Source organism: Physeter macrocephalus, chromosome 11 (assembly GCF_002837175.3).
Source record: "Physeter macrocephalus isolate SW-GA chromosome 11, ASM283717v5, whole genome shotgun sequence".
NCBI classification, from domain to species: Eukaryota; Metazoa; Chordata; class Mammalia; order Artiodactyla; family Physeteridae; genus Physeter; species Physeter macrocephalus.
Genome location: NC_041224.1, coordinates 132,988,964 through 133,015,136, shown reverse-complemented (window position 1 = coordinate 133,015,136; position 26,173 = coordinate 132,988,964). Strand labels below are relative to the sequence as shown.

At 40.6% G+C, this 26,173-nt stretch overlaps 1 protein-coding gene across 13 annotated transcripts in view; it reads left to right on the top strand.

Moving 5' to 3' along the window:
- Window positions 1-26,173, top strand: part of NIN (ninein) — a 105,930-nt gene that overhangs the window by 49,049 nt on the left and 30,708 nt on the right. For all 13 annotated transcript variants that reach the window (XM_028495847.2, XM_028495850.2, XM_028495849.2 and 10 more), the window contains 15 exons: window positions 2,320-2,359; window positions 4,006-4,196; window positions 8,001-8,147; window positions 8,636-8,803; window positions 9,299-9,435; window positions 9,755-9,895; window positions 10,150-10,324; window positions 12,889-12,999; window positions 13,374-13,463; window positions 16,794-16,932; window positions 18,800-18,921; window positions 20,276-20,781; window positions 21,706-23,850; window positions 25,143-25,268; window positions 25,377-25,446. In XM_028495847.2, the coding sequence (XP_028351648.1) occupies window positions 2,320-2,359; window positions 4,006-4,196; window positions 8,001-8,147; window positions 8,636-8,803; window positions 9,299-9,435; window positions 9,755-9,895; window positions 10,150-10,324; window positions 12,889-12,999; window positions 13,374-13,463; window positions 16,794-16,932; window positions 18,800-18,921; window positions 20,276-20,781; window positions 21,706-23,850; window positions 25,143-25,268; window positions 25,377-25,446 (4,308 nt within the window). The remainder of the gene's footprint in view (window positions 1-2,319; window positions 2,360-4,005; window positions 4,197-8,000; window positions 8,148-8,635; window positions 8,804-9,298; window positions 9,436-9,754; window positions 9,896-10,149; window positions 10,325-12,888; window positions 13,000-13,373; window positions 13,464-16,793; window positions 16,933-18,799; window positions 18,922-20,275; window positions 20,782-21,705; window positions 23,851-25,142; window positions 25,269-25,376; window positions 25,447-26,173) is intronic.

Genomic DNA, 26,173 nt, shown 5'->3' with positions numbered 1-26,173 from the left:
TGTCATACAGAGTGAAGTGAGTCAGAAGGAGAAAAACAAATACTGTATGCTAACACGTATATATGGAATCTTAAAAATAAATGGTTCTGAAGAAGCTAGGGGCTGGACAGGAATTAAGACGCAGATGTAGAGAATGGAGTTGAGGACACGGGAAGGGGGAAGGGTAAGCTGGGAAGAAGTGAGAGAGTAGCATTGACATATATACACTTCCAAATGTAATAGAGATAGCTAGTGGGAAGCAGCCACATAGCACAGGGAGATCAGCTCTGTGCTTTGTGACCACCTAGAGGGGTGGGATAGGGAGGGTGGGAGGGATACGCAAGAGGGAGGAGATATGGGGATAGATATGGGGATATATGTATACGTATAGCTGATTCACTTTGTTATACAGCAGAAACCAACACACCATTGTAAAGCAATTATACTCCAATAAAGATGTTAAAAAATAAAAATAAAAATAAAGTAAAAACAATTGAATTCTGCCCAGAAACAATAGTAAGAAAATCTAGAGTGCTATTTCCTCCATTGCTCCCTCCCCACCCTCACACCTCATCCATCCATCAGGGTTGAGATATGTCTTTATGTGGAAATGTAGCCTGATAAAATTGTAATCACAAACAAGTAAAAAATCACACTGTGCTCCAATTCACCTTCCATAGATATACCATGTATATTAGTGACTTTCAGTTGTAATCTGAATGAGTTGTAGTGAGCTTATATATTTTGAATTATAGCCTGTTTTAATGTCTCTCTGTGGCAAGAATAATTTATCTCAGCGCTGTCAGTTTGGGGTTTCAGCTTAGTGTGGCAAATTTTGGTGCACTCTTTGAATTGGTGCTATCTTCAGTATCTTTCTGAGTGAAATATGGAACTGTGAAATCCTGGTAGATAGTTGTCCTTCAGTTAAGAGGAGAGCAACAAAATAGATGTGCCTAGGTACCCTGAAAGAACTTCAACTCATATCAACTTGAACAAGCTACTGAAATAGTTAACCTAAGAATTTTAGGTTGCACACTGTCTGCCATGAGGAATCTAGGCTCTGGAGATGGGAGTTAATTAGGCTTATTTTCCTGTTGAATTCATTACAGGATCTAAGAAATCCGTTCACCTTATACAGTTCAGCCACCTTGGAGAGTAGGCTGGTTATTTGTTATCAAAGCAGCTTCATTCATAAAGTTGGATCTTTCCTGAGACAGCAGCAGGTTTTAAAAGGGGGATACACCTTTTCTCAACAGAGTTTCCTGCCTGAGATGGTTGTAGAACCTACCAACAGGAGTGATTAGGAAGCTTACTGATGAGGCCAGAGACCACTGTGGACCTACTCGTTGCCAATGGTTGGAAGCAGATCTGTGCATGCTTGCCTGTGGAGCATGGGCTGGATTTTGGTTCTGACCTCTGCCCTGGGCTGGGTGCTTTTGTGCAGTACACAAACTACAACTGTACGCTGTGACTTGGAAAAGACCCAGTAGTAACCCAGCACGATAAGGGGACAAAATGATCTAGTTCAGATCAATTTCACTGCTTTTAATGTAGTAAGGTACTGGTAATGTACATTTTATTTAACTTGAGCTTTCTAGCCTACCTGCTTTGGGTTGCACCTCTGTCTCCTCACTGTGCCAGAAACACACCAGGCTCACTCATTCTGGTCTCCACACGTCGGCAAATAGTAACTGCTCCTTTCTTTCCACCTGGCTGTCTCCAGCTTATCCCTCAGCTCTCAGTTAGACCTTGCTTCTTTCAGGAAGTCTACCCTGAACTCACAAGGCTGAAGGACACCCCAGTTAGGTACCCCTTCTTGAACTCCCCCGTAATGGCACTTACTACACTACAATATTGTACTCTCTTTTCTTGTCTGCATGTCTTTGTCAGCATATAAACTTCGTGAGGCAAGAAATATGTTTGTCCTGTTCATAGTTGTATTCCAAAGATGTAGCATAATACCTCACACCCATTAAACATTTATTGAAGAACAAATTCATAAATGCATGCGTACAAACTCCTGTTAGTTGATGGATTCTGAATATTTGCTTCAGCCTGATCTTATTGGTTGTGATAGGTTTTGCTGTCGAGTAAGTGATGTCACCTCACAAGTGTGAAAGGCAAATCCTTGGTGTGATGCTGCAGAAGGCTGTGGCGTGTTTCTTAGGAGTCTCCTCTTAATTGGCTTGTTGACTGAGGAGAGCCAACCTGGATGAATGCACTGAAGGGTCCCAAATCATGTGACTCACTCAGATGATGATTTCAGAGCCAGAGAGTGATCGGGTCTTGGAAGAACAGAATTAGTTCTAAAACACACTAATCTTCTCTTGCCTCCTCTAGAACTGGAAGACGCAGCACAGCGAGGAGTATGAAGCAGAAGGTAGGAATTGAGTGTGGGTGGGGCCTGCCTGGGAAGGAGGGGCTGCCATTCACAGGGCGCTCTCCACACCCCGTTCCTGCATCCCTTGCCTTCTTACTAACATCCTTGCCTGCTGGAGGCCAACTAAGAAATAACCTGAAGAACAACAGCAACAAAAAATTCATTCCCAGTTGATAGCTCATAGTTTTAAATCCTTGCATTTAGCATCACGCAAGATGTGGCAGCTAAGCTGTAGAATTTCACTTATGGGTTAATTACTCTCTTACATAGACTTTCACATTAATCTATGAACAATCCAAAACTAAATAGTTACCTATTAAAATGTATCCCGTGACAGGGCTTCCCTGGTGGCGCAGTGGTTAAGAATCCGCCTGCCAGTGCAGGGGACACGGGTTCGAGCCCTGGTCTGGGAAGATCCCACATGCCGCGGAGCAACTAAGCCCGTGCGCCACGACTACTGAGCCTGCGCTCTAGAGCCCGTGCTCCGCAACAACAGAAGCCACTGCAGTGAGAAGCCTGCGCACCACAACCAAGAGTAGGCCCCGCTCGCCGCAACTAGAGAAAGCCCGCACGCAGCAACAAAGACCCAACACAGCCAAAAATAAATAAATAAATTTATATTTAAAAAAATGTATCCCTTGACAAGTTTCAGATGTATTTAAGATGGATCAAAACACGTTGATCTTCTGGCCAGCAGATGGCACTGTAGTTCAGCTGACGGAACCTCAGCCCACTTCACAGCCTACCCTGGATTAACTGTACTTAAGTGTAATTACACGTTCTCTAGGTCTCCAACCTGTAAAGACACAGCGGTGATGGGCTTAATGTCTTTGATAAATAGTAGGGGTAGCACTAAATGCTCTTCTCAACTCTCTAAGGTTCTTCCAGGCACACACAGCCTTGCCAGTAATTAGCTCATGTTTAAGTAATGACTTTACAGAATCTCTAACATGGAAGTAAATTTTAACTAGAAGTGAGAACTTTTAATAGAGGATAAATAAATTTTTATTTTTAAATAAATAGTTTGATGCTTAAATCTTCAAATAGAACTTATCCTTAATATACCAATAATTAATAACTTGCCCTGGCAAACATTTATTCTTTCAAGTTGGATTGCTTATAGGTCAGAATATTCGTATGTGTAAAGATTTGGAAACAGGCTAATCTTGACTTTTATAATCATTTTATGATATTTATCATGAAATTATTTCCTTCTCAGTAAAAGCAGAGCTTAGACTGAAAGAAAGTGGAGATAATAAAGTCTGGTAGCTACAGCTGAGGTAGGGCATATAAAGCTCCTTAGAATGGCTCTCAACCAGCCTTCTCCTCCGATCACACCAAAGCCTAAGCCTGTGCATATTTTCCTTTGGAATAAAATAAGCCTAGAACCTTGGCATTACTGCACAGGAAATGGTATTTCTTACATAGGTATGACTGCCAATGAACAAAAAAGTGTCTGTTGGCCCTAGTTGCAGCCTAAGAACCAATGATTCCACTTCATTTGAACTTCAGGATCAAATCAACTCAACATCAAATCAACATCTGTAGTCTCTTTCTTATAGCATTTATTTTCAAAAAGCACATTTTTCTTTGAGAATAGGCTCTCAGTTCCTTTAGGGACAACACACTCTATGCTTTTATTTTAGGCCAGTTAAGATTTTGGAACCCAGATGATTTGAATGCCTCACAAAGTGGGCCTTCCCCTCCCCAAGACTGGATAGAAGAGAAATTGCAGGAGGTTTGTGAAGATTTGGGGATCACCCGTGATGGTCACCTAAACCGAAAGAAGCTGATCTCCATCTGTGAGCAGTATGGTTTGCAGAATGTCGATGGAGAGGTAAGCCTTGCATCATATTTTTATTCAGGAATAGTAATCATGATAAAAGCTAAACTGGCCACAGGCTAGGAATAGCCGTATTTTGGTTTCCTGCAGCGTGTTACAGAGACTCCATTCTCTTTTTTTCCTGGAAAGTCAGCCATGAAGATCCTGTCTCTGAGGACCTCATGTTGTATGGTGGAAAAGAAAAACTGACAATAGCTGACACTTACTGAACCCGTACTGTGTGCCCCTCACTGTGCTAAGCACATTACCCCACATTACTATCAGACACCAGTTCAGTGTAGCATGATGTCAATCTATTTGTAGATGTGGCATTCACAGAGAAAAATGTGGGAAAGGTGTAGAGGAAGGACGAAGAGGGAAGTTCAGGAGATTTGAGTTGAGGGAATATTTTGAAGGCCAGGCTGATAAGTTTAGTTTTTTGGAGAGAAGATCTCAATATCCCCCCTGGGTTCTTAAGCAGATTAAGTAATAATACATAGGAAGAACTTACTTGCTGAGGGTGGTCTGAACTTCTTTTATGGGGTATAGTGGTGTAAAGAGAGCCTTAGATTAGGAGACCAGCCAGGAGCCATCACAATAATCTGGTCATGAGGAAAGGGAAAAGGGTAGGTTGGTGGTTTTGAAAATGTACAACAGAAGAGTCCTGAAGGAGCCCCCAAAAGACTCTTGCTCGGTAAAATTCTGAACTTTACGTTTAATAAAAAATTAAGAGTGGTGGCAGGACTGGGTGCATGAACAGCCATGAAACATAAGAGTGTAATTAATTCCAAGATGTGTCTTTCAAAGAGCTGAAAATAAGGATTGGAGGGACTTAGAGGTTAGGGCTACAGTTGTAGGTTTGGGAAACTTTGATTATAATGATATTTGAAACCATGTTATCTGCTTGCTCAGAGGATAAGTGGTATTATTTTCCTAAACCAGAAAGAGGTTTATTATCAAAAGCTTCCAAGTAGTGTAGCTTGCAGAAAAGTTCTTTCCCCCCCTTCTCCCTTGTGTATGTGACCATTGCACACCCTCTGACTACATTTTAATGGCTCAGCCATCATTTATTTTTCAGTGATGGCTGTTGAGTCATAAAATTAAATTCATCCTCCTAAATTATAAACCAGTGCAGTATGCAGAACCTTGGGTTCTGCCAAGAAATATTGCACAAACTTGGATTATTTATCTAAGAACAAATCTTGGAATAAACTTAGCCATTTGTGGGGAGTTGCATTTTCTTCTGTGGTGGAGATTCCAGAGCCCAGGAAAAGAAGCAGCACATTTATTTTCTTCTGATGTGAGGACGAGTAAAGGATTGCTAATTGAATGTAGCTTTTACTTAGTGTTTTTCCTCCCCACCAAAATCATGAAACACTATAGTACTTTGTATTACTAGCTCTAGACCACAGCGGAGCTGAAAGTTCAAGATGATCTCATCAGCATACAACTTGGAATCCTAGAATTTTACAACTGAAAGCAATTTTAGATTTAGTCACCCCTCATTTTATAGATAAAGAAAGAGATCACTGCTGCCTGTTGCCATCATCATGAAGGGAAACTAGATTCACTGTCTTAAGGCTAAAACTAGTGCCCTGCTTTCCAGAAGCAAGGACGACTGTAGGGCAGAGATGGCAGACTATCCCCCTAGCTGCCAAATGTGACCCAAGGGCTACGTTGCCTACCCAATGTTTAAAAATTGAACTTTTTGCTCTACCTTTTAAAATCAGGAGATTTTTCTAAAAATCAGAAGATTTGGCTCCATTTTGCTGTGAGAAGCAGCTAGCCCCTTTGGACAGGGCATGCACTCGTGTTCCGTTCACTGGTTTAAAAGGCACTACTTCCTAATGTCTCAAGACCATCCTGCCTCATTTATTTACATCACCTTCCTGGCCCCTCAGGGTATTTGTGATCCCTATTCTAGTGCACTGTTTCCCAACTTACACATTGGGAAGTCAACCATCCAAAGACCTGGCTGGTGATGGGGAGTAAGAATGTCCTCAGGGTTCTAGATTCAGCTCCTGCACAGACTGCAGGGGGTGCCCTAGTTGCCCACTGACTTGTATCCTTGTCAGCCCAGCCCTGCCCATCCACCCTCTTCTGAATCCACATCCCTTTATTCGCTACTTGTCCACTCCCCGGTGTACAATAACTGGTGGGATTTACTTCACCACTTCAAATGGATCAGGTCATGGCTGTTGAGGCAGTCAGGAAGCTGTGCATTTATTTGGCCAAGGTCACAGGGCCAAGCCACGTGGAGCTAAGGTTCACTGATTCACTTCAGTCAGCACACTTGGATTTTACTGTGACTTCTGGTTTGACAGTCCTGAAAGCCTAGTCCTCTAAGAAAGTGTTCTTTTGGTTGATAAGAACGAGACGGAGAAGCTAAGGGAGCTTGGCAACCTCAGAATTTTGCCCCAAATACCTTTCCATCTGTTTCATCATATGCTTCTCTATTAGGAACTGTTGCTTCTTCCAAAGATTTCTACTCTTTAGAATGATTTTCTTGTTTCAGAGTCCTCTCCAGAGGAAGTGATATAAAAACAAGAATAGAGACAGATGTTTCCTATTGGGTATGAATTGGAAAAAAAAGCATTGGATAAAAGAAATGCCTCAGGCACTTAGATGAAGGATAAAATCAACAATTATGAGATGACAGGAGTCCTAGCAATAGTCCAGACTTAAGAAATGAATATTGAAAATTTGAGGATTTGTTACAAAGAGGGCTTTGTTAGAATGGAACCAGGTATAGGCTCAAATGCAACAAGAGTAAGTTTGTTGCTTGTTCTATTCCTTGCTACTCAGCAAACTGGGCATCACCTTGTTAGAAATGCAGAATCTTAGGCCCTACCCCCAGATTTAACTATATCAGAGTCTGCATTTTAACAGGATCCTCAGGTGATTTCTGTTTTGTACACTGGGGACATGTCCTACAGAAAAATTTTAGCCCCCCAAATAAAGAGGACGCTGACTGTGAGGGTGGAGGTCTTTGCCTTCCCTCCCTGTTTTGCGGTATCCATGATTCACGCTGCTTCTTCCCTTTTCCATTCCTCTGTTGAGCTAGGGAACAAACCGTCTCCTAGGCGAGCCTCTAGAAGGGACTGTATGTGATGAGGACTACTTGATTACTGTCACAGAGTGCAAAGTAGTCAGGCAAAATTCCCTTCTCTTTACATCTCTTCTATTGCATACACATGAAATCCTTCCTATCCAGTCCTCATTTCTCCTGTGCTAAAGCATTAAAAGAAATAAAGACCCCAAACACGCAGTGCCGTTCCAAGTAATGTTCTAAATCCCAAGTCATGGGTTTCAGACCCAAACTATTAGATTATTGCCCTCTGTCCCAGACCCAATTCTGCCGTGCTAACGTACCAATTTCCAAAATTCAATATAAGCAAAATATCATGTGGAGTCACCATAATATAACAGCTTAATGAGTGTCTAACTATTTTCTGTTGTTACAACACTAGGAAGCTATATCTTTATATTTTTAAGTAATTCTTTAATTCGCAAGAATAATGTGTAGTAACATTAAAGATTACCCGTTCTAACAGTATGAGCAAAAGAGAAAACAGTTAAATGCTAAATTGCATAAAATTATGAAGATGTTGAAAATGAATTTTATTTAGTTTATGTGAGGGGGAAGGACATATTACTAGAAAGGAAAAAAATTCAGTCAAGTGAGAATAAAGGGACATGTTATATTTCTGGAGTCCTGGGATCAAGAGTGGTGCCACTTTCTGTTGGCTGGAAGTGTACTTTGGGCCTTTTGGGTTTTTTTGAGTGAAATAGTTAAAATATATGGTTATCCTTTTCTAGATGCTTGAAGAAGTCTTCCATAATCTTGATCCTGATGGTACAATGAGTGTAGAAGATTTTTTCTACGGCTTGTTCAAAAATGGAAAATCCCTTACCCCATCAGCATCTACCCCATATAGACAATTGAAAAGGCACCTCTCCATGCAGGTAAGAAATAAATAGGAAGTGGTTCCTTTGTGAGTAGAAGTTAAAATCCATTTGAATAATTTCTTAAGAATTAATCTGCTGTCTGAAGAAAAATACTGAGGAGAAAGAGAGGCAAAAGAAGAGTAGTAAAGAAAGACTGAACCATTGGGGAAGGAAAAGTTGGGTTTGAGAAATGACCATAAATTACAGTAGGAAGACCACTAATTATGCCCCTTCGTGTTAGCTGTAGGTCAGAAGAAACCTGGTGTTAAGTAGAGACACATTTCGTCTATATGAAGGAACTCTCGGCCAGGTCAACTGTTGATAAGCTTTGCATTCTAGGCTGACTTAGGAAAGGGAGATCAAAGGAGCTGCGTGACTTTTTATCCTAGCAGTGTAAATTAGAGAAACATGCATTCTGCTCCTAGTGGTCAGGACTGACCAGTTTTGGTCTTGACCAACACCATGTTGCAATGCCTGAGCTTGCTCAAGTCTCTTTCTTCTTCCAGTCTTTCGATGAGAGTGGACGACGGACCACAACCCCCTCTGCGATGACAAGTACCATTGGCTTTCGGGTCTTCTCCTGCCTGGATGATGGGATGGGCTATGCATCAGTGGAGAGAATACTTGACACCTGGCATGAAGAGGGCATTGAGAACAGCCAGGAGATCCTGAAGGTATGGCAGCTAAAATGAGAGAAAAATGATGAATTGGGGCAGGGTTGAAAAATTCCATTTTTTTGAAACTGTGATTTGATTCGATTTCTCCTTAATAATTCTTCTATTCACAAGATCTCAGATGTAAGAGGCAACTTTTCCTACCCACTTCCACCAGGATTATTGATAACTTCTTTCCATGTTTTTAACCCCTAAATTATTGATAAGAAATTTCTTAGCTGATCTCTGGTTGGTAAAGATTAGAGTTTTACCATTGTGTTTATTTACAGTGCCAGAGAGCATTTTTTAAAAACATGCAAATAATCACGTTATGTTTTTCTTAGAGGCAGCTTAGTTATGCTGTGGATTGAATATTGTTCCAAAGTAATCACTAAAGAAATGTAAGCATCCAACCTGTAGACTGTAAATTCAGTTCTGTGAGTTTGTATAACCTTCACATGTTCTGCTTTCACAGGATAGAACTTGTGATTGTCTTGAACTTGTTCTGATTTCTAGGCCTTGGATTTCAGCCTTGATGGAAATGTTAATTTGACAGAACTGACACTGGCTCTTGAAAATGAACTTTTGGTTACCAAGAACAGCATTCACCAGGCGGCTCTGGCCAGCTTTAAGGCTGAGATCCGGCATTTGCTGTGAGTTAAGCAGAAGGTTCACCTGCTCTATTCCCTTTCCTACTTGTTGAGCAAGTCACTCAGATGCCTGTGGCATACATTCTTCCATCCTGTACGCAGATGTGGCTAATCGCCTATCATCTCACTTCTGTGAAAATGAGGTAGAGCTTAGATTTGCATGTAGTCTTTTGAAGAGGGCTGTGGAATGTCTGTGTGTTTTTGAAGGGTTTTGGTTGTCTTGGTTTTGTTTTTGTATTGAAGCAAGCAGATGAGAGCTTTTTGGGGTCTACTTGTTGCTTAGAAACAGTTTCCCTCATACTTGGTTTCTTTCTGATTCTAGGGAGCAAGTTGATCAAGTGGTCAGAGAAAAAGAGAAGCTACGGTCAGATCTGGAAAAAGCTGAGAAGCTCAAGTCTCTAATGGCCTCAGAGGTGGACGATCACCACGCAGCCATAGAGCGGCGGAATGAGTACAACCTCAGGTACGACTGGCTGGGCCAGGACCCTCCTTTCCCACCACCCTGGCCCAGGGCAGTGGGGCTTAGCCTGCCTGCCCGCTTGGCCACACCTGGCTGGAGTGACTTAGGTGTGGCCAAGCCTCAAGGAAAGCAGGATTCACTAGACACTTTCTCAAGGAGCTTCCCATCTCTGTGACTCTGTGTTTCCATTTTTGGTGGATCCACGTAGGGACCTCTGAGGGATTTGATGGCAGCTTTTCAGTCTTTCCTCCTCACAGGAAACTGGATGAAGAGTACAAGGAACGAATAGCAGCCTTAAAGAATGAGCTTCGAAAGGAGAGAGAACAGATCCTACAACAGGTGGGCAAGCAGCGTTTGGAACTTGAGCAGGAAATTGAAAAGGCAAAAACAGAAGAGAATTACACCCGGGACCGCCTTGCCCTCTCTTTAAAGGTAATTATCCTATTGGTTGTACAGTCTGTGTCCCTGCTGGGAATACACATGGAAAACCACAGCTCTGTAAGAGGACAGGTCTGCACGGGGCTCATAAGTCTGCCCGGCTGGGTCATGACCGGACACGGTAGAGCCCCCACTGGGAGCTAGATTTCAGGGGTGTCTAGGCTTCTGGTTTGCCAACAGCGTATCTTGTTCTTACCCCCTGAAGTTGCACGGGGTCCTCAGGGCTGTTTGGCCCCTGGTTGATGCTCTCTTCCTTCCTTGCACTCCCGCTTCCTCATTCTTAGCAGATGACTTTATTTCCTGCCACACAGAGGCCATCATCAGCTTTGTTTCTTTGCTTCCAAATGTACCTTTTCCCTTATACAACCTCCTCTCCTTCCCTGTGCCTCAGTAGAGGAAGTGATCCTTCTCTTTATTGGACTCTGACACCAGATAATATGGTACAGTGTTATCTAGAGATAAAGGGTGGGTGGGGTAGGGGGGTCTGGCCTCAAGACTGCCTGGTTCCAATCTGGATACCACTACTTACAGAAAGCCTTGATCAAGCTACTCAAACCTGTTTCCTAATGCACAAAAGAGGCACCATTGTAATACCTACCCCATAGCATTGATATGGAGATTAAATAGTTGCTACATATACAGTATCTAGAAGGTAATAAGTACCTATGGAATATTCACTACTGTTGAAGTTATAAAAGGTTCCTGAAACTCCACACATCAAAAACTGAGCTAATTCTCACTTCCTAACCATCAAACTGCTTCCTCTCTGGAATTTTCTCCCTAATCTACATCACCACCTGTGCTGAAAGTCATAGACGCTAAAGTCCTCCGTCATCCTTGATTATCAGTTTCTGAGTCCTGCTGATGCTCTGAAATGCTTCTCAGATTTATCCCATCTCTCCATTTCCACAGCCTCTGAATAGGTTCACAATTCATCACGATTTCTCAGCTGACCTATGTGCATCCTTTTTTCCATCTATCCAACCTCCGTATTGTCACCAGACTTAACTTACTTAAGAGCACTTAAAATCATACTGTTCCCTCTGTAAAAGTGCAACATGGCAGCACTGAAGGGCCCTGAAAGGGGGCTTGTCCTCATGCCTTTCTAACCTCAGATCCTGCCAGCAGCCCACAGGGCCATGCCCTCAACCCTGCTGCACCTGCCATCAGTTGTCTCAGTTCCTCAGTAAGCTTTTAGGCTCCTTCACCGCTTTCTCCAACACTGCAGGCCAAACTACTTTTTCATTCCCATTACACTTTTTTTTTTTCTTTCCAGAAGATAGCATATTTTCTATCACATCATAGATAATTGTATCCATATCTGCCTCCCCGACCACGGTCCCGATTGTGTGTTCCCTGTGGTCAGCAACAGAAGCTGATTTGTCATTTTCCAGAGGACCAACACAGGCCCGATACACAGAAATTGCTCCTGATTGTTTTAACATCTAAATTTAGACCCACTTTGGAAGATTAGAGTTGTAGAACTGGCATTTTGGGGGAAGGTAGTATTTTTTAAAAACACTTCAGGCACATTCTTTTTCACTCCATGTTACTGTGTGAGGGTGTGAACAAGAATGTATTTAAAATACATTGGCTCTATATTCTTTTGGCAAAATATACTTTGAAAATAATGTTCTTCCAATTATCCTTTAGCATCGGAATAGAAAATATGTCAAATGGCACATCCGTGTGGTTTTATTTTTTTGACAAATGTGGGTGGAAATCTTACAAGTGTTTTATATACAGAAAAACCCCACCTTTTGTGGACTTCGGTTAATATGTTATTTTATTATAATAATTAAAAATACAAATTATGAAAAACCTGTATGTATAGCTTTTACATCTTTAAACCAAAATAAAATTGTAAATTAAATATAACATATCTATTATCATCATTAAATGAAAATTGTTAGAGCTCTCCTACTTTTTATAGTTTTTTTGAGTTCTCTTTTGCTGTCAGATGAACAAGGTATTCTGCAACCAGTCTTTCATCTGACAGTTTATTGAGGATGTTTTTCACGTCATTAAATTTTCTACTGCAATGCTGTCGAATAGAAATACAATGCAGGCCATATATGTAATTTCAAATTTTCAAACAGGCACCTTAAAAGGTAAAAAGAAACAGGTGAATTTAATTTTAAATCATTTTTATTTAATATCTCCAAAACAGTATCTTTTTGACTTGTAATTCCTCTACAAAAATTATTACTGAGTTTTTGTGTTTTCGTTCTAACTCTTCAAAATCTGGTGAATATTTATATTCACAGCACATCTCAGTTTGTGCTATCTACATTTCAAGTGCTCAATAGTTACCTGTGACTGCTTGTGGCCACTGTTGGGCAGAATGGTTCTGTAGGATCAAGAAAAAGAGGAGGCACGCTTTGAGGTTATAAGATAGAAATCAGTTTTTTAATATTTACTTTTTCTGCTCTAATGTACTGAAACTTTCAAGATGAACACATTTTCTCAATCTAGAGCATTGATTTATGCATGCTATAAAATGGTACAACAGTTTATTTCTTAATCTGTGCCCACTTAATTTCCCCAAATTTCTTCAGGAAAACAGTCGTCTAGAAAATGAGCTTCTGGAAAATGCAGAGAAGTTGGCAGAGTATGAGAATCTGACAAACAAACTTCAGCGAAATTTGGAAAATGTTTTGGCAGAAAAGGTAAGTCTGTTTAAATTGGATTTCCTGATATGTAGCCCCAAAGTGTAGTTCACTCAAAAGAGCAGAAGCTATGCAACCAAGAAAATTTCTATTATGGAATTATTTATGTGACTAAAGGAAGCTGTCATTTTTCAGGGATTTAATTTATACGAGGGAAACATGGCATGGCACTGAGAAACAATCTCTGCTTTGACTGAACACATCACTCTAGAATCTTCTCCCCATCATCTAATTGATGGTGTTTCTGCTTAAATGTCACATTCCTTTCATACTCCAGACACTGGGTGAACACCAGAAACTTGGGCCTTTGGTACATTATAGGTCAAAGAAGGACACTTGGAAAAAATGACAACTTTGCCCTTTTCATTTTCTAGTTTGGTGACCTTGATCCCAGCAGTGCTGAATTCTTTTTGCAAGAAGAAAGGCTGACACAGATGAGAAATGAATATGAGCAGCAGTGCAGGGTGAGTGACTGAAGAGAACTTAGCGGAGGAGTGCCTGGGTTCAAATACTGCCTCACCATTTACCAGCTGTGTGACCATGAGCACATCACTTCATCTGTGGGTGTTTCAATTCCTCACCTATGAGATAGCAAAAATAAAGAGTACCCACCAGATAAGGTTGTTGTGGAGAGTCAATGAGTAAATATATGTAAAGTGCTTAGAACAGAGCCTGAGACACAGAAAACACTTAACCTAAGTGCTAGTTGTTAATGTTATTGTTTAGTTTCCTGAAATACAAGAGAATCATGCAAACTGCATTTGTCTGCTTTATCTGGGTCGGAAATTGCCAGTAATTAGAGGAAAATAAAGTTTTTCTCTAAGAGAAGGAAAATGTGGTCATGTTGATGTGCTTTTTCCAAAACTAGTCTTTCCTGAGCGATCAACGCAGGCTGATATAATTTGCTTTTGTTCTGTGGGGTTTTTTCCTGAATACAGTCCTTACTTTATTTACAAAATGCAAATGGAGCAGAAACCACTCAAGTCTTTAAGTAGTAAGTCATTACAAATTCCTACCAGAGGACACAAAAACATTCTTATAAATAATAGGAATCTTCGATTTTTTTAAAAAAGTAACTCTCCTAAGCTCAGGAATTTGGTTTTTTTTTTCCTTAAGCCCCAGACACTTACTTATTTTAACAAGGTAAGCATAACTGAGTTCTAACTGCTTTAGATGAACACTGTACTTGGGCAAAAATGAGGAAAACAATCACCTCCTTATGAGGTTGCTCATAGCCTGCCTTCTCAGGAAATATACATGCACACTTTGAGAAGAGAAATGAAACATTTATGCCACTCTTATAAATAAGTTATGGCTCTTGACTCTAATCAAGTAGAGGTGTTTTCTCCTATGCTTTTAGTTATTTCATCAGTAAAATCTGTCAGCTCTACCTCCAAAAATTCTCCAAATTTGTCCACTTATTTATTTTTTTTAAAGTTTTTCAGAACCATACAATTCACCCATTTAAGGTGTATAATTCAGTCTCTTTTAGTATATTCACAGAATTGTGCAACCATTACCATAATAAACTTTAGAACATTTTCATCACCCATAAGGAAACTACCACTCCACATAGCTATAATCTCTCCCATGACCCCCACCCAGCCCTAGACAACTAATAATCTACTTGCTGTCTCTTTGGTTTTGCCTGTTCTTTACATTTTCTGTAAATGCAATTATACAATATGTCATCCTTTGTGACTGGCTTCTTTCATTTGGCATAACGTTTTCAAGGTTCATCCATACTGTAGCATGTATCAGTACTTCATTTCTTTCCATTGCTGAATAATATTCCATTATATAGCTATACCACATTTTATTTAACCATTCATTAGTTGATGGACCATTGGGTTATCTTGAATATTGTGAATAATGCTGCTGTGAACACTTGTGTGCAAGTTTTGTTTTGTTTTGTTTTAAACAGAAACAGACTCACAGACTTAGACAAACTTATGGTTACCAGCAGGGAAGGGTGGGAGGGAGGGATAGACTGGGAGTTTGGGATTGACATGTACACACTGGTTTATTTATTTATTTATTTTGGCTGCTTTGTTGCTGCGCGGGCTTTCTCTAGTTGTGGTGAGTGGGGGCTACTCTTCATTGCGGTGCGCGGGCTTCTTATTGCGGTGGCTTCTCTTGTTGTGGAACACGGGCTCCAGGCACATGGGCTTCACTAGCTGCAGCACACGGGCTCAGCAGTTGCAGCACACGGGCCCTAGAGCATGCGGGCTTCAGTAGTTGCAGTGCGTGGGCTCAGTATTTGCGGTGCGTGGGCTCAGTAGTTGCGGCGTGAGGGCTCTAGGGTGCGTGGGCTTCAGTAGTTGTGGCATGTGGGCTCAGTAGTTGTGGCTCGTGGGCTCAGCAGTTGTGACTCATGGGCTCTAGAGTGCAGGCTCAGTAGTTGTGCATGGGCTTAGCTGCTCTGTGGCATGTGGGATCTTCCCAGACCAGGGGTCGAACCCGTGTCCCCTGCATTGGCAGGTGAATTCTTAACCACTGTGCCACCAGGGAAGTCCTGTGTGCAAGTTTTTGTGTGGACATATGCTTTCATTTCTCTTGGGTATGTACCTAGGAGTGGAATTGGTGGGTCATATGATCACTGTATGTTTAACCTTTTGAGGAAATGCCAAATTTTTTCCAAGATGTTTGCACCATTTTACATTCCCACCAATATGAGAGTTGCAATTTCTCCACATCCTTGCCAACAGTTGTTATTGTATGTCTTTTTAAAAAAATATATCTTTATTGGAGTATAATTGCTTTACAGTATTGTATTAGTTTCTGCTGTACCACAAACAAAGTGAATCAACTATATGTATACATATGCAATCCCATCACTGGGCATATACCCTGAGAAAACCATAATTCAAAAAGAGTCATGTACCACAATGTTCATTGCAGCACTATTTACAATAGCCAGGACATAGAAGCAACCTAAGTGTCCATTGACAGATGAATGGATAAAGAAGTTGTGGTACATATATACAATGGAATATTACTCATCCATAAAAAGAAACGAAATTGAGTTATTTGTAGTGAGGTGGATGGGCCTAGAGTCTGTCATACAGAGTGAAGTAAGTCAGACAGAGAAAAACAAATATCGTATGCTAATGCACATACATGGAATCTAAAGAAATGGTACTGATGAACCTAGTGGCAGGGCAGGAAAAAAGACACAGATGTAGAAAACGCATTTGAGGACACATGGGAAGGGAAGCTGGGACGAAGTGAGAGAGTGGCATGGACATATATACTCTACCGAATGTAAAATGATGGCTAGTGGGAAGCTGTTGCATAGCACAGGGAGATCAGCTCGATGCTTTGTGACCACCTAAAGGGGTGGGATACAGAGGGAGGCTCAAGAGGGAGGGGATATGGAGATATATGTATGTCTTTTTTATTTTAGCCATCCTAGTGGGTATTAAGTGGTATCTCATTGTGAGTTTGATTTGCATTTCCTTGATGGCTAATAACATTGAGTATCTTTTCATTTGCTTATCTTCTTTGGAGAAATGTGTCTTCGGATCCTTTGCTGAATATTTAAATGTGTTATTTGTCTTTTTATTATTAAGTTGTAATAGTTCTTTATATATTCTACAATCAAGTCCCTTATCAGATATATAATTTACAAAAACTTTTCTCCCATTCTGTGGGTTGTGTTTTTACTTTCTTGTTAGTATCCTTTGAAGCACAAAAATTTTTAATTTTGATGATGTACAGTTTATTTATTTTTTCTTTTGTTGCTTGTGTTTTTGACATCACATCTAAGGCTTGTATTGGTTTTTAAACTCCAGCTGTTACAAGACCAAGTAGATGAACTCCAGTCTGAGCTGGAAGAATATCGTGCACAAGGCAAAGTGTTCAGACTTCCCTTGAAGAACTCACCGTCAGAAGAACTTGATATTAACAGTGGTTGCGTCGAGCCTGACCAGGGTAAGCCATTCAGACACCATCTTTTCAGAGTCTCTGCCTTTGACTTTTGTTTTTAAAACCATGGTTGAATGTAGAATTGCAAAATGTTGGCAATCCCACCCCACCCCCCCACCAAAAAAAAAGACTTTGGCAGTGCTATTTTCTTGAGCTGTTTCACTTGTGGTCTGTTTTTTCATTTGTCCTTGAAGTCTTTATGAGAATATTTCCATCTGATTTTTACATGCATCAACAAAGAAATGGAAAAATCAAACCACAAGGATATTTGCTTCGTTTAAAAAAAAAAAAAACTGGCCACAAGTCTGAGAATCCAGGCCTTGGGAGTGTTAGAATTCAGTCACTGAGTTATTGCTGAATCCTCCCTTTCTAAAAGAGTGCCTAACTGGTATGACAGTGTTTTGGAGAGTGAGCCAGCCAGAAACCACAAAATTTGATTTCCTTATGCTGGCTGTGCTAAATGTCTGCAAAACAACAAATAAGATAAATAAACCTTGGTTGCCTGTACCTTTGAGGAGGATTTTGAGTAGCAAGGTTGGAAGGCAGAGTCATTTGGGAACCCTCCTACATTCATTATCAGCTCTTTTCCTCCCTCCTGGCATCCTGCCCCTTTCCTCCAGTGTGTTGAATTTCAGTTTCAGAAAGGGTTTATAATAAATTCTTCATCATAAATAGTTTTCCCCACTGCTCCTTGGAACAGGAGTACAGGTTCTTACAAGGGTTGTTTATTCTTCTCCTTACCTGTTTATTCTAGAATAAATAAGGGATTGGGGAGGGGACATGGACAGGCTTGAACACCTTTCCTCTGATTCTGAGTCTGTACTCTGTAGCCTTACTGTGGTATAAGAATGGAGCCCAACTGATATGATGTATCTCAGAAGCTTTTCTGGGCTTTTCCATAGATGACCAAGGGCTGGGAGTTCTCCTCATGGGTACATGAGGCTGTGTCATCTTGGGGTGGTTTACACCCCAGGTATCACTTCTCAGTTGGGGATATGCCATGATAGATGAAGAGAAAGCCCAAAGCAAGACTGTCAATTCCAGATGCTAGACTTATGCTCTTTCTTGCATCTGCCTGTGTATCTCCACATGAAAAGCTTTTTTGAGTCCCCTGCCTTAAGAGATTTCTATGTAGTATTAGATGTAATCATTTTGTCTTTGTATTAGCTCAGCCCTCAGCTTATGCTTCACATTTCAGTGTCCTTCTCAGTCATCATCACGGGCAGTTGCAGAGGTGAACTCATATGAATGAGTTGAGAATTTTCTATCAAATCTGCCTATATCCAGGTTCCTAACCTATGCCCTATTCTTTAAAAAATTTCAGCTGATAATTTAAGGTAAGGCCCTATCTGCACTACAGGAAATTAATATTACGGTACTGAATCTTTTGTAATGTTGAGGGGTGGGTTGGATATCTTGACCCATGAAGTTAACACCTCAAAGCATAGCAAGTATGCTGGCCGTTCATTCTCCTGCCACGTTGCCCCCCTGCTAATTTGTCACTCAGTATTCACTGGATGGAAAGAAGGCTGGTTTGACCTAACTACCTCACTCTGCAGGATTTTCATTAGGAGGAGGTCAACTTTAAGCAACAATTTCCATATCTACTCCCACCTGCTATTCTATTGGATTCTATTAAGGTTTGGTACATTGCCTGTACGTGAAAGAATCTGTTCACCTTCATTTTTTCTTGTTTTCCCTAATACTTAAAAACAAGAGACTTCTCTTGGCTTCTGTTGTTTCCTAGTAGATCTCATCTGTAGTAATTTAAGCTAAAAATTATCCCTCAATTAAACTGGATATCCTTCCTTAGATGCCAGTTCTGTTATTGAAAGAACCTGCTGCAGGGTCAACAGATCTGATGTGTTTTCAGGGCTTGGTTCCGAAGAATGCAATCCATTGAATATGAGCATCGAGGCAGAGCTGGTCATCGAACAGATGAAAGAACAACATCACAGGGACTTGTGTTGCCTGAGACTGGAGCTTGAAGATAAAGTAAGACCTTTTTATCAATCCTGTTCCCTGATTTCTTTGAGCTCTGACAAGCTTTTTTTTTTTTTTTTTTTTCTGTGGTATGCGGGCCTTCCTCTGTTGTGGCCTCTCCCGTTGCGGAGCACAGGCTCCGGACACGCAGGCTCAGCGGCCATGGCTCACGGGCCCAGCCGCTCCGCGGCATGTGGGATCTTCCCATACTGGGGCGCGAACCCGGTTCCCCTGCATCGGCAGGCGGACGCGCAACCACTGCGCCACCAGGGAAGCCCTCTGACAAGCTTTTGCATGTAGGACATTCTCAATTCTTTTTTCTCAAAGAGCAGCACTTTCTATACATTTCCTCTTGTGTCCTGTTGGCTACCAGGAACACACTACCTCAGCATGGTTTCACAGGCCAAGGGTGAGGCCTTTTCCTCATAGGAGAGAGTTTCTTAAAAATGTAGTATCTTCAGTCCTAGCAAGCATGGAACTTGCAGACCATTACATTATTTCCAACTCATTGAAAAACATCTTAATAAAACTAAAAAGCCCTTCGATATAGCATTACTTCCTAAATTAGGTACAAATTCTGAATCTTGGCCTTCAAAACCCTTTACCATGTTGCTTTAGGTTATATTTCCAGTCTTCTCTTTTACCATTCCTTTGAGTTACCTTATCCTCCAGCCAAACTAGGTAGTTTGCTGCTCTTCATCAAACTGTCTTCTTTTGCTCATGCTATTACGTGCTGTGTTATTATTTCTTTCTACCTCTTGAAAGTCTACTTAACCTTCAGAATTTATATCAAATGCTACCTCTTACATTCCTGAATTCTCCCAACCAAATGTGATTTTTCCCTCCTTTGAATCCCAGGTTACATTGTAACTATTTTTCCTATACCTTTTATATGTTTTATTCTGACTTGTAGTTTTTTTTTTTTGTATTTTGTATTTGTCATGAGCATGTCTAGAGTGGTTTTTCCTTAATGACAGGGGCTATATCTTACCCAACTTTGTGTCCCCATGAGGCCTGCAGGGTACCTGACAGGTGTTAAACAAATACTTAAATTTAATTAACTATGTTAAGGCCCTAAGTTTGCAGTTGGAAAGGATGCCCGTGGAGACAAATGGTATCTCTGTGAAGGTCTAGTCAGTTTTAATAGAGTTGTTCAGAAACTAATAAAATTCAACCAAGTTAAAAAGGTAATCAAACCATGCCTGACTTAAAACTATCTTATTTAATGTGTTTTTGAATTGTTACTTTAAAACAAAAAGTGGGAAAACTGAGGAATGTCTTGTAGGAGAAAAGTAATTACTGCCCCATCACCTTTCCATGGCCTTGAGTTGAATAACATTGTGCTGGTTTTACTTTCTGGCTTTAGGTGCATCATTATGAAAAGCAGCTAGATGAAACCAAGGTTGCCTGTAAAAAGGAGCAGGAGACCATGAAGCAAAAGTATGAGAATGAAGTGCACATCTTGGAAGAACAAATAAGTGACCTTAAAAATGAAATTGCAGAACTTCAGGGCCAGACAGAGGTACTCAAGGAGGTACAACACACGGCTATCTGCAGACATGAGGAGGAGAAAAAACAACTGGAAATGAAGTGGGATGAGGAAAAGGCTCACCTGCAGGAGAAGCTGAGGCTGGAGCATGAGATGGAGCTAAAGGCTAGGCTGGAGCAGGCAGAGGAAAGCTTTAATGGAGAGAGGGAAAAACTCATTCAAAATGGTGCCTGGACAGAAGAGAAGGTGAGAAGCTTGACTCAGGAACTAGAACAAGTTCACCAGGAGCAGCTGAAAAGCCTGGTGGAGAAGCATACTCTTGAGAAAGAGGAATTGCAAAAAGAGCTCTTGGAAAAACACCAAAGGGAACTACATGAGGGAAGGTAAGAAAATGGGGGAAATGGAGGAACCTGGGGCACCATTCCTTCGGGGGCACCAGAAATCCCAGTCAATTAAGGAGACTTTGAAAAATCAGAAGACATAATAGCCCACTGACTGACTAGATTATTTTTAGTTTTTCAACTTGTGTTGCCATTGTTTAGATATAAGCCTACCTTGGGGTATTGAAACTTTTTTTTAGAAAGAGGAAAGTATTTTTTTTTTATCAGGCATGTACTTTTTAAAGTTCCAGATGAGGATAAGATTATCACAAATGTGATTTCTTCCTGGTTCAGTCTTGCTGTTTTCTGAGAAAGGCCATGTATAAGCTAGATTCTGGGCAAAGTTACATTTCCTTCCAGAGTTATGAAACACCATTTTGTGCTTACTTTCCTCACGTGAAATCTCAGGTACTTTTCAGGGCTTTGGTGCTTCATACTTTAACCCGGTGCTACTTTATTAAATAAAAAGCAAAACATAATGAATTTGTTAATATGTGTGGTTTATATGACTATTATCCACCAATGTCTACTTAATTAAAATGGAAGAATTTTATGTATTTCCCAAATTAGGGTTTAGGCTAATATGCATTTGAACATTTAATGTGAAATATCAGCCTAAGTTTTTGGCTAAAAATCCATAAACAAATACATCTGGGAGTATACCAAAGAATTTGGTTTTTAAATTTTCCTTCTAAATGCAGAGAGAGGTAAGTAAGTCTTTTAAATTAATTATGGCTGCCAGCATTGGCTCTCAGAAATGAGATCCCTTCTCAGTATAAATGAATCACATAGGAATAAGTGAAGACCATTTTTAGAAAATATTTAAATTGTTTGCTTGGCTGCTTCTTCTATGCACGGGAAAATGTTTTTTGTTTGCTTCTGGAGTTGATGGCAGTTTCAGTAATGCTGTATGTTGACCACATTTAGGGAAAAAATGGAAACTGAGTGTAATAGAAGAACCTCTCAGATAGAAGCCCAGTTTCAGGCTGACTGTCAGAAAGTCGTTGAGAGATGTGAAAATGCTCTGCGAAGTCTGGAGGGGCACTACCGCCGAGAGCTGAAGGAGGTCCTGGAACAACAGCACGAGGAGAGATCCCAGTGGGAGTTTGAGAAGGACGAGCTCACCCAGGAGTGTGCAGAAGCCCAGGAGCAGCTTAAAGAGACTCTCCAGAGAGAGAAAGCGACTTCTCTGGTCCTGACCCAGGAGAGAGAGATGCTGGAGAAAACATACAAAGAGCATTTGAATAGCATGGTTGTTGAGAGAGAGCAGCTACTCAAAGACCTGGAAGATCTAAGAATTGTGTCGGAAAGTCAGCAAAGTCTGCTGTCCAGCCAGATACTTGAGCTGAAGAGCAGTCATGAAAGAGAACTGAAGGACCGTGAGCATGTCCTGTGCCAGGCAGGCGCCTCGGAGCAGCTGGCCAGCCAGAAGCTTGAAAGGCTAGAAAGGGAACGTGACCAGGAGAGGCAGGAAATGATGTCCAAGCTTCTGGCCATGGAGAGTGTCTACAAAGCGACCTGTGAGAAAGCAGATCGAGAGAGGGCTGAGATGAGCACCGAAATCTCCAGGCTTCAGAATAAAATTAAGGAAATGGAGCAGGTGGGATCTCCTCCCTCCAGGCTTCAGAATGGCTGCCAGGCAATGGGAAGGGAGGAGGTGGAAGGAAGTGGAGCCATGTCCCTGCTCCAGCAAGGAGAGCAGCTTTTGGAAGAGAATGGAGATGTCCTCTTAAGCCTGCAAAGAGCTCATGAACGAGCAGTGAAGGAAAATGTGAAAATGGCAACTGAAATTTCTAGGTTGCAACAGAGGCTGCAAAAATTAGAGCCAGAGTCAGTAATGTCTTCTTGTTTAGATGAGCCAACTACTGGGTTTTTTGGAAATTCCGTGGAACAAACAGAGCCATTTTTACTGCCAAACCGAATGAAACAAGTAGAAGGTGGAACCATGCAGCACGTCCTAAGTGACCTGCAAGGCGATGAGGTCCGGGATCTGGAAAGTACGGGGACAAGCTCTGGTCAGAGACAGGAGGTCAGAATAGAGGAGTCTGAAGCATCAATAGAGAGTTTTTCTGAGCTTGAAAATAGTGAGGAGACCAGGACTGAAACCTGGGACCTAAAGAATCAGATTGGCCAGCTTCAGGAACAACTAATGATCTTACGTGCAGACTGTGATCGAGCATCTGAAAAGAAACAGGACTTACTTTTTGATGTTTCTGTGCTAAAAAAGAAATTAAAGATGCTTGAAAGAATCCCTGAGGCTTCTGCCAAGTATAAATTGTTATATGAAGATGCTAGTAGAGAAAATGAGTGTCTTCAGGAAGAGCTGAGAGCGATGGAGACGCGGTACGATGAAGCACTGGAAAATAACAAAGAACTCACTTCAGAAATGTTCCGATTACAGGATGAGCTAAAGAAAGTTGAAGAAGTGACTGAAACATTCCTTAGCCTGGAAAAGAGTTATGACGAGGTCAAAAGAGAAAATGAGGAACTGCATGTTCTGGTTTTGAGACTTCAAGGCAAGATCGAGAAGCTGCAAGAGAGAGCAGCACTGCAGTATGACTGCTTCTCCTTATGGGAGGCCCATTTAGATAACCTGGAAGTCAGACCTGATGAAAAGGTCCTTGAACTAAATCAGACACTGGAAGAGTGTGTACCAAAGATTATGAATGTACACCATATTACAGAAGAACATTGTCGAGAAAACCAGTACCTAGAGCAGGAGAATACACAGCTCTTAGAAAAAGTAAAAGCACATGAAATTGCCTGGCTACATGGAACACTCCAGACACATCAAGAAAAGCCTGGAGTACAGAACCAAGTAATACTGGAGGAAAACACTGCTCTCCTCAGCCTTCAGGACAAACATTTTCAGCGCCAGGCCACAATCACAGAGTTAGAACGGGAGAAAAAGAAGCTGCAGGAGCTGACTAGAAAGTTGAGGGAAAGAGTCACTGCGTTAGTTAAGCAAAAAGATGTACCTTCTCAAGGAGAAAAGGAGGAAGAGCTGAAGGCAATGATGCATGACTTGCAAATCACGTGCAGTGAGATGCAGCAAAAAGTGGAGCTTCTGAGGTAATGTATGTACCTTCTACACTTCACGGAATCCCACAGAGCACCTCACCAAATCTAACTTCGCTGCTTGCTGTGCCTAGAGAAACTAACCTGTTAGTCTTCAAGAAGAGAGCAGTACTTTAGACTTCCTTCTGCTTCTGTGTCGTATTAACAAGTAGAATAACCCTGCCTAGGAGGCACTCCTTCCTCTATAGGAAATAAATGTCGTTCATTTAGGGTGTGAAAGTTCATGATGGAGAGTGTTAGTTGTTTAACCATGTGCATCATCAATGTATGTCAAGTCTTTAACTCTTTTGTAGCACTTCATTGGGATGGATAGTTTTGGTGGGGTTTTTTTGGCTAAATGTTGGTTATTTTCCTCATTTTGATGAAACAAGTTATATGAGAATGAATGCCTTTCGTGTATCATTAACTCACTTGGTAGATAAGAACTCTCTTCTTACACTAATATAGGAAAAGTGTTGTGTCTCATGGCTTATAGTTTTTCACTTATATCACTTGAAGTGCAGGCTGATATTCTGTAAACATTGGAAATTTATCTTAGAACATATAATTTTTTGAGGAGCTATCAGATTCTAATAAACGTGCTTGAAGAACAAAGACAAAAATTGATACTAATTTGAACCACTGCTCACTCAACTTTATAAAATATGATTGCAATAGCCTTCTAACAAATTTGGTTCAAAAAAAAACTTGTAAAATATTACATCACGTCTGAAATATCTTAATGATATGAAAAAACAAAATCTGGGTGTAGTTTTTCCTCGTTTTACTTCAGACCATATTTAGTTCTAAAAATCATAATGAGATGAAAGAAATCACAAAGTAAACATTAGTATACATATTTTGACATGGCCCTTTCATTTATGTAGTGAATTTTCTTTCTCTAGGGACCCTGGGGTTTAAAACTGAAGCCCATACAGCTTAGTAATATGGCTTTTGTCTTTTAGGAGCAGGCAGGACTTCAAACTGAAATAAATAATTTGCTCAAAGCATATGCTTGCCACTGAGAAAGTCAGCAACCAGGATGGGCATTGAGTCTCCTTTCTGTCTCCATGCTCAAGTGTTTCAGTCACACTTCCCTAATGTCTTTTAGTGAAATTCTTAACTTCCCAAAAGAAATGAGTCAATATGTCGTAGCTTGATTTCCAAGCACCAAGAGACTACTAATTTAGGCTTTTCTTTTTAACTGGCATGGAATACGTGTTTAATTGGAAGTTACTGTAAAGTATTTTCCAAAGATGCCAGATGACTGCCTTGTTATAACTATTTTTTAAAAATCTCTACTTCAGATATGAATCTGAGAAGCTTCAAGAGGAAAATTCTATTTTGAGAAATGAAATTACTACTTTAAATGAAGAAGACAGCATTTCTAACCTGAAATTAGGGAAATTAAATGGATCTCAGGAAGAAATGTGGTAAGACATATATTTAAATGTTCTTAAGGCATTTCTGTGAGGACTAAAACTATTTTACTTCAACTGTTAAAGCCTGACTCTTAAGTTATATTTTCATTGTCCCTTTAGGCAAAAAATAGAAACCGTAAAACAGGAAAAAGCTGTAGTTCAGAAGATGGTTGAAAATTTAAAGAAACAGGTAAGGAGAGAATATTTCCCAATGTTTCCTGATTCTAAAATTTTCTTTTTTTAAATTTGAAATTTACAGCACATGCTACTGGAAACGTAGCTAATAATGGTAAGGTTGTAAATCCTGAGTTTCAAAATGGAAACTCACCTCATGCTAATTCTAAACAAGGTTTCTATTTTTTTGTGAATATAATAATGTATATATTATTTCTAGACTCTGGTGCTGAATACTAGCTTTATAATCAGTGGGAGTGGGGAGGTGATAACCTCTAAAACCGAACCTGTGAAATACTAGCTCTATGTTGCCTGTGGTTTTGTTTTGTTTTGTTTTGTTTTGTTTTTAATTAGATTCAGTTGTGCTCTTTGTAGCAGATGGCTTTTTAAAAAAAATATTTATTTATTTTGGCTGTGCCAGGTCTTAGTTACAGCACACGAGATCTTTGTTGCAGCATGTGGACTCCTTAGTTGCAGCATGCATGCAGTATCTAGTTCCCCGACCAGGGATTGAACCAGGGCCCCCTGCATTGGGAGTGCACAGTCTTATCTGCTGGACCACCAGGGAGGTCCCCACATGTGGTTTTGATTCATGTTAGCTCCTTCCTCTTTCCTCACCACAATTAAAAGCAGAAAGTTAAGAACAGCATTTTACAGATACAGAATACTAGTTAATCCGTGTATACTTTCACAGAATTATGATTTATTTAGATAGCTTGTGCCGTTCAATGCCCAATTTGTAT